Raw genomic sequence first — 13,828 nt, forward strand, 5'->3', positions numbered from 1 at the left:
TGACATCACGCTGACAATGGAGAATTTTTAAGTGCGCAACCCGCGTAGTGCGCGCTCGAAATTTTGTTGGGATATGTTTTCCTTCAGTTTTATGAACGTTTTATCGGTTGGTTTGGCTTTGAGCGAGCCTTTTTCAGGAAGCGTAGGGTTTGCAAGCCAAGTTACTCCATTCCATTAGAAGTTTAATTCTCTAGCATGGTAGTGTTGGAGCTTGACTTCCGGCTTTTCCATTGCTTGTTATTGTTAGAATGCCTATTCTACTGAAGGCCTGAGTAGATGTTGAACTTCCTAGAATGTTCAGAGAGAAGAGAAGATATACCCTGATTACCATAATACGATATTAGTACGGTTTTGGACCAAAAAAACTCAGAAACAAACGAATCACTGACAACCGCGCACCTTTAGCGTTTGAAACTTTTTCACGATTTTTTGAGCTTTCCCGGTATGTTCCTGACGCTTGTTTGGCTCTGCTAGGTTCCTATAATGCCGCAAGTGTGGCTTCTCAGCTTCTAATTATGCGTACCGCCAAGTAGCCAAAAAATGATAGTCACAGACAATAATGATAAAAATATCACTTTCATTGATTAAGGCTACTACAGTTCAAATGGAACATACCTACAACAATGTAAATCATAACAGCTACGTTCTCTCATGGTGAAATGTGTTAGTTGAACACGTTAATACCTCGGTAAAAAGTTTAATTTCTTAACCTACCGTTGGAGGAATTGCTTTCAACGTGATTTTCTCTTATATCTTAAAAAGTTTAAAGTGGGTTTAAAAGATTATGCATATATTACATTTTGAAACAAAGTGGTAAATCCTCGCTGGGTTCACACTGCTTTGCGGGAAAAACCAAGGTCAAAAAGTTCATAAATATGATTGGAGTCAATAATTTAAGGTCTAATCGAAATTTTTGAACTTTTTAGCCTTGATTTCTCCGCAAAACAGTGCGGACCCAGCACGGGTTTACCATACCACAGTTCAAGCCACGCTTCTCATTGTTTTTCTCCGTTTTTTGAACCGGAAAACATTATGATGGTGCTTCAACTCGTGCCTGAAGGTCGATACTAAAAACATCGATTAAACCTAAAATGCATTGCGCTACAGCCAAGAACCCACTTTAATCGAATCAGGATTCACGGAGCTCCGAACAAGGCATTCCTCACGATCCAAAATGAGATATCACACTCGGCGCGGGCCTTCGGGGGGTCACACGGCGGACTTGATTTAAGGTTGCTCTTGAGATCCGACTGAAAGGTCCACGTCGGCCGGCGTCCACTTAAGGACCACGCAACAATGTGGCCGGCCCCCTCCTCCCCGCTGGCGGGTGTCGGAGCCTTCCAAACTTCCATCCGGGAGAATGCCTCCGAGTGAGCGAGTAAGCGAGTACATACACGGCATTCCTTTTTACAGCTGGGAACGAGACGAGAGCGAGACCGAGGGACCCCGAGTCGAGGCCGGCGGAGAGTAAAAGGATCGAGCGGATGCGGACGCGAACGCGACGACGGAGATGTGGCAGAATTATCGAGGGCCGAGCGCGAGCTTCGGTTGGGCCCCGGTGAAGTCGAGTTGGGCCCAGGAACCTCAAAGCTCCCGGGATGCCCGTGCCCGGGCCCGCCGACCAACTCGAGTCGAGTGGACTTTGGAGATGTCCTCCACGGTTGCCAACTCGGTCACGTTCGTGCTTGGAAGCCATTAGTGATGACGATACAGCGGGCTGATTGTTGAAATTGACGGAAAAAGCGATAGACAAAGATGACCAAAGGATATGGTGCAGGGATCCTATTGGTGGAAGCGGGTGGTTGCAATAGACATGGAAAGTTGGTAATATACTGATTAAAGGCTATACCCACGAGAGACCCTATAGTTAGTCCATCATTTGCCCCTTTAGTCTATAAGAGCCACCCATTTCAACCAATAGGATCGCTCCATACTCCTTATATGTCTTCTTGGTCTATCGTTTTGTCTATGAATTTCAACAATCAGCCCGCTGACAAGTAAAAGGTGGTGACAGGACCCAAACTGGAGGGTGAATGTCACCGGTTGAAGTTGCTGGGCCTACGCGGTGCTCGCGAATGCATTGGCTTTCCTCAAAATTTCCCTGAATTTTCACGGTCACTGTAGATTCTTTGACTTTCCCAATTTTCCGAATCGTCGGAAACCTGATACACAAAAAAGGGTTGATTACTTTGCTTCAAAATTTCAGGACTTAATGTCGGTAATTTGGATGCTGGATCATGGAGCTCTTAGAGCCCGAAGCGAAGAGGCAGCCAACCTATGAACTTCACAATGATTTTTTATCTCGACTTTACGTTTGTAAAGCGCGTATTTAACTAAGTTTAAGCATTTTACTCATTTTTGCGAGAGGACGCTCATTTTTGAACATTCTTGTCCGCATACGTTTGATATTGGAATCTGAAGATTGACAGCGGCATTTTCCTAGTATTTTTCAAGTTTGACGGGTAGCTGCCTTTTTGAGCCCTCCTAGAAGCTGGATATTTAGACATATCCTTACTTTCTTCACATAGGCACTCTACATTTTTCACCAAAATATTTCCAAACTTTTGAAGGGAATCGAATTAATCCAGCATCGTGAAAAATTGTTGATGCCGAGATTCTAGAATTGACAAAGAAAATACGACATTCTGGAATCCGGAAAGTGCACCATTAAATCTGTTTATAACCAATGGCGCGCGGTCCACAGACACTTCGACCACGCTGAAACCATTCAGACAGCCAAACCTTTAAACTTCGCCTGCCGTCAATATAAACAGCCGAAATTCCACGTCTTTATGGGGCACTCTGCCAAATTCCCTGTTTGGCGGCACCGAGTCAACGGTCAACCATCGGTCGATCAAACAACGATCTTGACGAGACCTCGGAGCTCGAGCGCGAAGACCACGACGCGGGCTTTACATGCACGACATGCAGCGATTTTTTTCGCAGAGGTCAACAATCAAGACGTCCGAGCCGTGCCTCCTCATCGGGCAACGCCGAAGTGCGAAAAGTTGCGACGTCGCGTCGAAACCCGTCAACTTAACGGACCGTCACGACGACGCGCAGCGACGTTCCGGCAACGTCGGGGGCTGTTTGAGTTGGAAGCCCGCGACCGGGAAGCGAGGCTACTCAACTCTCGCTTGGTCAATGACCATAGCCAAGCGTCCATAAGTGTCTTCCGCGGAGTCATCAGCCATCAGACGTCGACCGTCAGCAATCATCAAGCATCAACGGAGCTTTTCTCGGACTGGCGCAAAAAGGAGTGCGCTAACTTCATTCCATCCCGAGCTGGACACGATTTCGTACTGCAGCTGCCTCTGTTCGCTTCGTTAGTTCTTGGAGTGGACGGTTGGCGAAGGATGCTCGGTTGGAGGGAATTTCACGGAGATAAAATTTTCCTCCAGGGATTCATACTCATGAACCAAAATCCCCCACCTCTTTCGATGGGATTTGACTTTCGATAAGTATACTTCAGTTGGAAAGTCAGCGTGCTGATTGTTGAAATTGCTAGAAAAAGCTATATACAAAGAAGACAAAGGTGTACGGAGCGGTCCTATTGGTTGAAATGGGTGGTTCTTACAGACCAGGGGAGAAAATGATGAACTAACCATAGAATCTCTCGTGAGCTGCTGTTAGTTAGTCTATTACCTACCATCTTTATCCTTTGCAACCACCCCCTTCCAGCAATTGGATCCCTCCATATCCTATTTGTCTTCTTTGTCTATAGCTTTGTTTACCAATTTCAACAATCAGCCGGCTAGAACCTGCTCTCTAAACAACTATTAGAAAACAGGAGTAAAGGGACGATTTTTATTGGACATTCTGATCTAGGATACTAATAATGTACCACGAGCGGCACAACTTCGTGTTACGAGAAATGCACTTGATGGCGAATTGGAACATAACAGCGTGTTTCATTTACATTTAGAACACAAGTGTCAAAAAACAAAAGGGATTCATTTTCAATGGTATGAGGAAAACAGTATCAAATGAAAGTTTTGGAGACTCACATGACACAATCGCGAGTTTAGGTGGGTAACAATTAATTAAAAGCGAAAATGTATAAAGCTGAAGATTATTTGCTAAAAGTATTAAAAAGGTCTACTCCTTTTCAAGTCTCCTAAAAGCCTATTGATAATTTTGCTTCTAGTAACATTCTTCATTCGCTCGCTGCCTAAAAAATTATTGAAAATTTTGCCAAAACGATTGGTCTTCAATTCTCAGAACTGAAATTATCATGGTCATATGGATATAGCCAGTTTATTATCGTCGCGATTTCACGACTACCTGACCCCATTTTTCATAAGTACATCGAGAATTAAATGTTAAAACAATGAGATGTAAACGAATCATCTGATTAAAAGCTGGAAATAGTCATAAAAAAGCGAGCAACAAGGAAGTCTAATTTAGGCCAAATATTTGCAGCCTACGAACGGGCCAGTAAAAGGTACCAAGTCGAGTTTAAAATCTCAGCATTTTTTACACGATGACAAGTCTTAATTTACCGAGTACAAGAGCCACTTGTCACACAAGCTGGTGTACAAGTGTACATACAGGTGCAGATGTCAGCAGATAAATGCTTCCGAATCATAAAACGAAAAGAATGAAATAAAATTAGAAACGAGTTGGTATCCGGTTGGTTGCTCTTGAAGACGTCTCAAAATCGAGCAAATTTTTGAGGTCATTTCGTCGACTGCAAACAGAGTGACCACAGTTGAGATTTAATTAATACCTAAACTGATTCATATTAAAACTCTGATTTATTCGTGTCGTTTGAATCAACCCTCGGGATTCTAATTTTACTGCGGCTATGATTATTGATTCCTGAACTGGTTCGAGCCCGAAGCGCGACAAAAGTAGGGATAGAGAAAATAATGCCGGTGCACGGAACGGCAAGACCGCGCGAGAAACCAGTTAAAAAACCAGTCACAAGATGACATGAATCTGGAATGCACTGATGAGCGAGAGCATTCGCGCTGGAGTTAGTAAATCTCTCTTCCTGTCAAATAAATCGCCGGCTAAGTTCACCCGAAATAGGCTGCCCCAACCTCCTGGAGCCCGGGGTTTTCGAGGGGTTTCGGGGCACCGCGGGCCGCGTACGATTTTTCAACTTTTTCACGTCGTTAAAATTCCTCGTCCTCCCGAGCATTTCGTTGCACTTGCGCACTTTTCTCGTGAGAAGTCTCCCTCGTCACGCACGCCTCGCTGCCCCCTTGTCGGGGGACAGTGGTTTCAAAATCCCCCCCCCCCCCGCGGGGGTGAGGGGGAAGGGCAAGTTCGAATTCACACGTCGGAGGTACGCGCCGCGCACTCACGCGTTTTGTCCGAGTTCGTTCACTCGGTTACTGTAGGTGGCTATCGTTGCCCCTCCGACGTAAGGTCTCATCTCAATTTCCTTGTGAGCCCTGTTTTACATATAAATCTATACTTTCTGGGGACCCGTGCAGAAATCGAGCTATGCCGTTACGCAAGAGGAGCGACGCTATGTGACTTGGTTTGTAGGCAGACGCGTTTTCACGGTCAATGGAATTCTATTTTTGCCGCGCAGCGTTGGTTTTAGCTAGACGAGCTCACCGGCCGCAAAAGTTGGATTCGTAATACTGAGGATGTTCGGGCCATTATTGTCCCCGGAGGAACAACTTCATCGGTCAAAAATCACAGTAAAATAACAACTGGACTTCATTTTGCAACTATTTGGTACAATTTCTGGCTCATTCGTGAAACCACTTACGCTCATAGGAGAGCTAATGGTGCATATATTGTTTCGAAACTGAGCCAGAAGTTGCATACTTCCGAATTGAAAAATGTAGTCCGATTTAATCGGGGGAAAGGCTGCTGCAAAATATGAAAGAGCAAAGGCAAAAAAAACTGGATTTGATATTTGATATTTTGGAGCAGCTCCTTTCCCCGAGCGAGTTGATATTTTATTTTTATTTTTATTTTAATTGCATTCGTAAAAACTCTGCACAAAAAAAAAAAAAAAAATAATAATTGGTGCTGATATGACTGACATGAATGGTGCACTCTGCCTATAGGATTCCCGAGATCTCATTTGTTAGACTTGCTGAATATTTTGGCATAAAAAGAGAAGAGAAGAGAGCTTCCGTCGTGAGCGCACAGTACTCAGTGTTTATAACAGAAAAATTTTGTGAATGTGACAAAAAAAGCTTGGGGGCTTTGAGCTTTCGCTATAAAATCTTCCTATGAGAATATGCTCTGCCGGAATTCTATGGTCTTTTATGACAATGTTAATTTCTGAAAGTACGCAGTTGGTTAGTGGCGATTGTTTGTTTTATTTTTGCTAATTAGGCACTAAACCTTTCGCTGGAATCGATATCACGATCGTTTATAGCAAATCCTTATCGCAAAACTTCAGGCATATTTTGAAATCGTGCGGTCATAATGTACTGCTGAACGCACCTTAGCGGGTTCGATGCCCTCATGACGACGCGACGAGTGATTAAAATTTGAAAAAAGAACTGCCCCCAGAAAAAAAAAAATCAGGGCACGGAGCTGATTAGAAGGGCAATGTACCGGACGGTAGTAAATGACCCGAATAACGATAAAAAAAAACTTTAGACTAGTATGAACATAAAATCCGGTGAAAGTCGGGAGTAAAATCAATAATACCAAGACAGAAATTACTCGCCGGAGATATTAATTAAACACGTTGCCACCGGAGCGAACGGGAATTTAGTAATACATTTTATTGGCGGCCAAGTTTAATCTTAAATAGAGACCAGGGTAAAAATTTTACGAATTGCTCCGATTATAAAAGTATCCGTGAAACGTTAAAATAGATTAGTTGCAGGGAACAGAGTTTTTAGTGGAATAATGAGCGCGATGGAGAGGTGATGGTCGATCTTTTTGTGGAGTAATTGTTACCTAAACACACGGTCCCTAATTAATTTTATTTGATCGAAAAGAGACGTTAGAGATCAGCTTATTTAAATCAAAAGCTTCATTATACTTCTACAGTAATTTTAACAAGCTGCTGGTTCCAACACTACTGTGTTGGAGAGCTCGCCTTTGGGAAACTATTAACAACTATTAATGATTTTTTCTGAAATTGTATATGTATTAAATGAATCTTTACCCAATTATCAGAGGTTACATGCCGATGCAAAATGTTATGACGTAATTTCATATGACAAATTTTTCACATTACAATAAATAAAGAGAAATAAAGAGAGAGAAATGGAATTATCTTTTATGAATGTGATTTTGCGGCAAATGTTGCAATGGCTATTTTTGCCATCGCATTTTTGTTTCTGGCTTTCATCGTTGATAAGCTTTTTCTTAACTTGTCAACAATGTAATGAAACCATATGATTTAATTTTAATTTTTTTTTTTAAATCAAGTCGCCAACTTGAATTAAGGTTATACTTTGTTAAGCTGGCAGTCTGAAATTCTGAATTTTTATCGGCACAGAGTTCAAAGAAACTATAATTTAGCACGGTTTGGAGGAACGTTTCTGCCATAATTCTTACACAATACTTATGGTATACACTAAGAGCTGAAAAGGAATTCACTTGAATTTTAGCGTGGAGCTCGAGAGACCACTTCAAGCCTTTGTATGCGAGTGGCTCAATGGAGCACATCACGCCTTTGTAGGTATGGGGTGGCTCAATGGAGCACCTCGCGCACTATAAATAGCACGGAGCTCGAAAGAGCACTTCATGCATCTGTATTTTAAGGTTAAAACGAACTCTAAAGAAACTCAATGCGAGGCTCAAACGAATTCTCAAGCATTCTAAATGCGAGGCTCAAACGAATTCCCAAGCATTCTTGATGCGAGGGGCTCAAACGAATCCTAAAGCATTCTTAATATGAGGTTTAAACAAACTCTGAAAGGATCCCAATGCGAGTCTCAACCGAGCTCTCAAGCATGCAATTATTTTGAGGTTAATTAACCTTCTATGGTACCAATAACGGCAATCTTAAGGATTATCCATTAATTATGCGCAAATCTCAATCTTAGTCTTAGTAACTTAAAATTAATTGAACAAATTATTAAATCACGTCGAGGTCACCATGTTTTTTATTTTAAGAAATAATAACAATTGCAAGTACAACTGCACACAAAAACTGCATTGAAAAAATAAGAGGATGATAACATACAATTAGGTTATTTGATATAAAACCATAGCAACATGCTATGATATGCTCGGCCACTGGAAAGTGCTGCTCTCTAGTGTAGCAAACGAGGAACAATTAATCCTCAGTTGAATGAGGGAACGGAAATGTTCGACGGAGGAAAACTGTAACCCGCGAAAATTCAACTTTTAGACCTTGAAATCAATGGGATTTTGGCCGTTCCTCCGACGGCAACGAGAACCATCCATTCGTCGCCACGGACACTACCAATGCTAAAAGAAATCGATCGCAAAGAGCTCTCCCGAGTGGGCGAGCTCAATATAAGAACGTTCAATTTGACAGAAAATTTCGTACAACGTTTAAAACCCGTTTTGAGCTGCAAATACTTGCTAAAAAAGAGCCATGAAGCTATACGAGTATCGCTGGGCGAGGCAGGAGACCGGGTAGATAACTATTCGAGCTCTGCGGTTGAGCTCATTGCATAACTGATAATTTGAAGGCAATTTTGCTGCTCATGCATTTTTCGCCAATTCACCACCTAAGAATCAAAGATGAGTGTTGACGTGCTGATCTTCGTGTATGATCGTGTTCCACCATTTCTTCCTTTCGAAATCATGTTTTCATCAGCTATCAACTGATCTTATTTAAATGAATAATGCTTCCGCTAGAACAGCTAAATTAATCTGTGGGGCTCGTTCAATATAATTTTTTGCCGAGACATTTTTTGACCTATTTTCTCAACCCTTCAAGTGTAACTGTAGTAACCCTGTTACTATTCTCTCCGGTAAATTTCTAAGAGTCATATGGAGGATAATGGACGATTTTAAGAAGTCTGGAGGACTTTATTGATGGAATTATTACCTGAGGCACTTTTCGGCCCATTTTCTCAACCCTCCAAATGTAGAGTTACTACTGGAGTGCTGGGTGCCTAGTTTTTATTCATTTTTAGAAATCCAGATGAAATCCTGATTTTTCCCGATTTTCGACTGCTAAATCCTGATTTCAATATTTTCCAAATCCTGACTTTTTGCGTGGAAAAATTAATGAAAAATAACTTCACATAAGAAAATCCGATCGAAAGGCCGACTTTTCTCAAATCCTGATTTTGCGACCGATTTTTCCTCCAATCCCGATGAGATCGGGATTAAATCCTGATTGACCTCAAATCCTGATAGAGTCAAGAAAATCCTGTTGCTAGACACCCTGTACTACTGTCTCCAGTAACACGGCAGGATTAATGGAGGAACGAACGCTTAATATATTTTATGAATGAACCCAAATTGAGCATGCGACGGGTGCAAGGGTGAGTGGGCTTACCTTATTCGCGCTGACTTCGACGATGACGTAGACGAGGAGGACGACTTCCTGCTCGTCGGAGCCGAGAGCGTTCCCCTGGAGGCCGGCCGTGGCCACGTAGAGGACGCACAAGTGCTGCGGGCTCTTCATCTTCATGTCGCTCGGGTTCGCGGTCCGGAGTCCGGGTCGCCGCCGCTCGGGCCCAACTCCTCCTCAACAGTGGCCCAGTCTCCGCCAAAACCACGTCATGACGTCAGACGCGGGGCCAGTCACGCCCGTCATACCACCCGATCCTGAAACACACAAATATAACACGTCATTAGCTTTACATTCCTTCATACGTCCGCTGCAATAATTCATTGAAGAAAAACAGTCGGACTAAATTCATTTTGCAACTCGGAACTGAAATTTCTGGCTCAGTTTAAAAACAACTTATGTACCATTAGACGCCCTATGTACAAAAGTGTTTTTGTGGATGAGCCAGAAATTGCAGTTACTAATTAAAAAATGGAGTCCAATTGGTCTGTGGCACACCTAAGAGATAAAGCAAACTGAATAGACTTTCTGGTGAGATAATATTTTTACGTGGAACAGGTGCGAATTGATTATTGAAATTGATAGACAAAGCGTTAGACAAAGAAGACGAAGATAAAATGGAGCGATCCTATCAGTGGACGCGGGTGGTTGCATGGAAAACGTGGTAAATAATAGAATAACTAACGAGGGACCCTGCAGGTAGTTTGTCCATCACTTTACTTCTTAGTCTGTAACAACTACTCATTTCAAACGATAAGATCGCTACATTTTCTCAACGTCTTCCTTGTCGAATGCTATGTCTATCAATGTCAATAATCAACCCGGAGTTTCCGAAGTTTAAATACTTGACTGCAGCACCAATACCCCTTGGATAGGTAGCCTGCATACCTAGCCCACAGATAGCCTGGAGACTTAAACGCAGACGTAGAAAAATAAACCATTTTATAACGTCTACAAATAGGAACCACCTATATGAAAATCTATAGCATACGGACTACCCTTACTGTGTGTTGTGAAGAGGACTTTAGACTTCAGTGATTTACTCAACGAGATTTTCATGCAATTTCAGGGAAAAAATGTTAGCCCACTCAGTTGGCTACATCTCAACTACGCCACAGGCCTATTTGACGACTGATCATCGACCTGATGAGATGATCTTAACATTTTTAAGCTCAAGTAGGTACTCACTCATGGCCCAATAGTGGCTCACCTGACCTTAGTTGAGAAAAAAAGGCGAAACTGAGGTTCATGCGTAATTATAAAAAACATTAATTCGAAACGGGGAGTGCCTCTTGCGCTCAAAAGAAATGCATTTCATCTCCCAGAAATAATCCCAATTGCCTGTGATCTGATGACATATTTTGCGATTTCCCCACCCTTCATAAAACGGCTAATCCTCAGCGAACCGACAATTAGACGGACAAAAAATGTCTTCAAAAGATGACCGGATTATTCCCGCGAGGAAAAACTCGCAAACTCTCGGACGGTAATTACGATGAAATTCACAAAAAAACTTGAAATTACGGCCAATTCATCAAAATTCGTTAGGGTCTAGAGAGGACCGCTTCGTATGCTAGAGCATTACTGCCACGCTAGCAAGAAACAACGTAAGAAAATTCGATCACAGCCAAATTTCATCTGATAAAATCGGACTTTACCAACAAACTTGTAAATTTTGTCTCCGAATTTTCCAGAGTTATCTTCATATTTTAATCCTCTCTATCGATGGTGAAACTACCACGCCACATAATATTACCTCGCTTTGCGACGTTACGAACTTCCTCTCATATTTTATTTATTAAGTGGAAAACTGCTCTTCGTAAGTCAATTCTTTGAACACTGCTAAGATTTTTTTTTTGTATGCAGAAAACTCCATGAAAACTTCAAGGAATAATTTTGATTTGTTCTCCTTCAAAAAAATAAAAAAATAAAAACATAAAATGGAAGCGGAGCTTTTTAAACACCGCAAACGAGATACGTGGTCTGGTCGTTCCGTCGTCAATATGCGAAAATTCGAAGAGGGAATTCATATTTTTTTTAAAGAAAATATACACTGAAAAAAAATTCTCGGCGTTTTTACCAAGGTCCATTGGTAACTTTACCATCTCAATTTTTTTACCAATTATTGGTAATGTTACCAAGACAGACTAGTAAGCTTACCTAAAAACCGGTATTTTCACTGGTTTTTCAGGTAAGAATACCACTTTTATTGGAAATCAATTCCCGGTACCTTTAACATCTTATCTCAGTAATTCTACCACAGTCGATAAAAAATTTTGGCGTTTTTACCAAGGTCCAGTAAAATTACCGAGAAAGTTCAACAATTTTACCGAGGGTAAAATTACCAATTCCACAAATGGTAATTTTACCAAGAAAAAATTGGGATCAAATAGAACCCTGAATTCTGGGCAATTTTACCCTTTTCTTGGTGAATACGCCGAGATTTTTTTTTTCAGTGTACAGAAGAAAATTTGAATTGATTTGAAGAAAATTTGGCAACACTCAGACGTTCATACGTTGTTCTTCCTCAGCGTAGCAGATGAGACGTACTTCATTTCGGGCGTACCTCTTCGCGGGTCTAAGTACACCGATTTTTTACGAGGATCCGAGGAGCGAGGATTTAATCGTGGCAGATCTTCATTTGAAAACCTGTCGATCAAGTTCTCTAATTTTAGACGATTTTGGCACTTGCGACATGCCGTCTGGGGTCGTTACGCAGATTGGAGCGCGCATCATAGAACCGTCGGCGGCGCGGCGGCCATCAGCACCTCAATAAACCGTATCCGAACAGGTTCCTTAATACCCCCGCCGACTAATTCAGAGGATGTTCCGTCCGACGGTTACGTGAGGACTCAGCCTACGTCAGACATGCCGGCTTTCGTCGTGGAAACCCTTCATTTCACATCAGAACGAACCTTCTTGAATCCAAAGATACATACGATTTTATAAGATTAGGGCAGGTATTTCCTCACTGAAAAAAAATTCTCGGCGTTTTTACCGAGGTCCGTTGGTACCTTTACCATCTCACTTTTTTTACCAATTATTGGTAATTTTACCAAGACAGACCGGTAAACTAACCTATAAATCGGTATTTTTACTGTTTTTTTTCAGGTAAGAATACAACTTTTATTGGTAATCAATTCCCGGTAACTTTGCCATTTTATCTCGGTAATTCTGCCACGGTCGATAAAAAATATTGGCATTTTTACCAAGGTCCAGTAAAATTACCCAGAAAGTTCAATAATTTTACCGAGATTTCTCGGTAAAATTACAAATTCCATAAATGGTAATTTTACCAAGAAAAAACTGGGATCAAATAGAACCCTGAATTCTAGGTCATATTACCCTTTTCTTAGTAAATACACCGAGATCTTTGCGAAACGCCCAAAAGTTAGGCAACTCAGGTTCAGGTTTAGGCCCAGCGAGTGACCGCAGCGATGGAGCCGCGTACGCGTACATCCGCGCGCGCATGTGTTTTTCACACGCGTATAATTTAGGAAATGAGCCTATTGAGGCGTGTAACTACCGCATTACGGTGACGGCTTTGTCTACGGATGGATGGAATCGTAAATATAATGATGATGGTCCCAACGGTAGCGGTATGCGGCGGCGGTAATGATAATTTTTTCGCTCACGATACGTACAATCCGGTATTCATCGTATGTAATGAGCGTTGCACAGGGCAGAGCGCGGGAGTGAGCAAAGTCATATGACAGCCATTAGGCCCTCCCGGTCGTCCTTGACATGCACCCGGGTCCCGCGTGTGCACTATTGCCACGCGTGGATGCGAAACCGGTCCGCGCGGTCGACACCGGAATAGCCGCGGTACCGCACCGCGCCGGGTTTCGGAAGTGTGTACCACCTGTGACTCCTTTCTATTGAAGTGCATCTGGAGAGAGGGGACAATGGTTCCTATGCAGTGACAATACAGAGTGTCCCAGATCACCCGGGCCAGGTTTTTTTCTCGGTTGCTTGGATCGGACGATGTTGCCGGCCCTGGGGACGAAGGGAGCTCCACGGCGCCGAAATCATCAAGGGGGGAGGGGTGTAAAAGAGAGGGTCGTAATTTAAAGTGTTGGTGTTCCCGTCATCAAAGTACGGAACATTATATCTCAAAAAGATATCAAGAAATCCAAAATCGGCTCATTCCTATTTGAAATATTGACCCCAACAGGTGGGGGCCAAGTACTCCCTTCACCACATTTCAATGTAGCTAAATTGACGTAGAGGGGAGGGGTGTAAAAGAGGGGGCCGTGACTTCAAGTGTTGGTGTTCCCGTCATCAAAGTACGGAACATTTTATCTCGAAACGATATCAAGAAATCCAAAATCGGCTCATTCTTATTTGAAATATTGACCCCAAAAAGTGGAGGCCAAGTACTCCCTTCACCATATTTCAATG

At 42.4% G+C, this 13,828-nt stretch overlaps 1 protein-coding gene across 5 annotated transcripts in view; it reads right to left on the bottom strand.

The window, feature by feature from the left end:
• Nucleotides 1-13,828, bottom strand: part of fus (epithelial splicing regulatory protein fusilli) — a 220,160-nt gene that overhangs the window by 124,997 nt on the left and 81,335 nt on the right. For all 5 annotated transcript variants that reach the window (XM_072300752.1, XM_019054503.2, XM_019054502.2 and 2 more), the window contains one exon: nt 9,413-9,684. In XM_072300752.1, coding sequence (XP_072156853.1) covers nt 9,413-9,547 — 135 coding nt within the window. In that variant the 5' untranslated portion in view covers nt 9,548-9,684. The remainder of the gene's footprint in view (nt 1-9,412; nt 9,685-13,828) is intronic.

This window comes from Bemisia tabaci, chromosome 5 (assembly GCF_918797505.1).
Source record: "Bemisia tabaci chromosome 5, PGI_BMITA_v3".
In the NCBI taxonomy this organism is placed as follows: Eukaryota; Metazoa; Arthropoda; class Insecta; order Hemiptera; family Aleyrodidae; genus Bemisia; species Bemisia tabaci.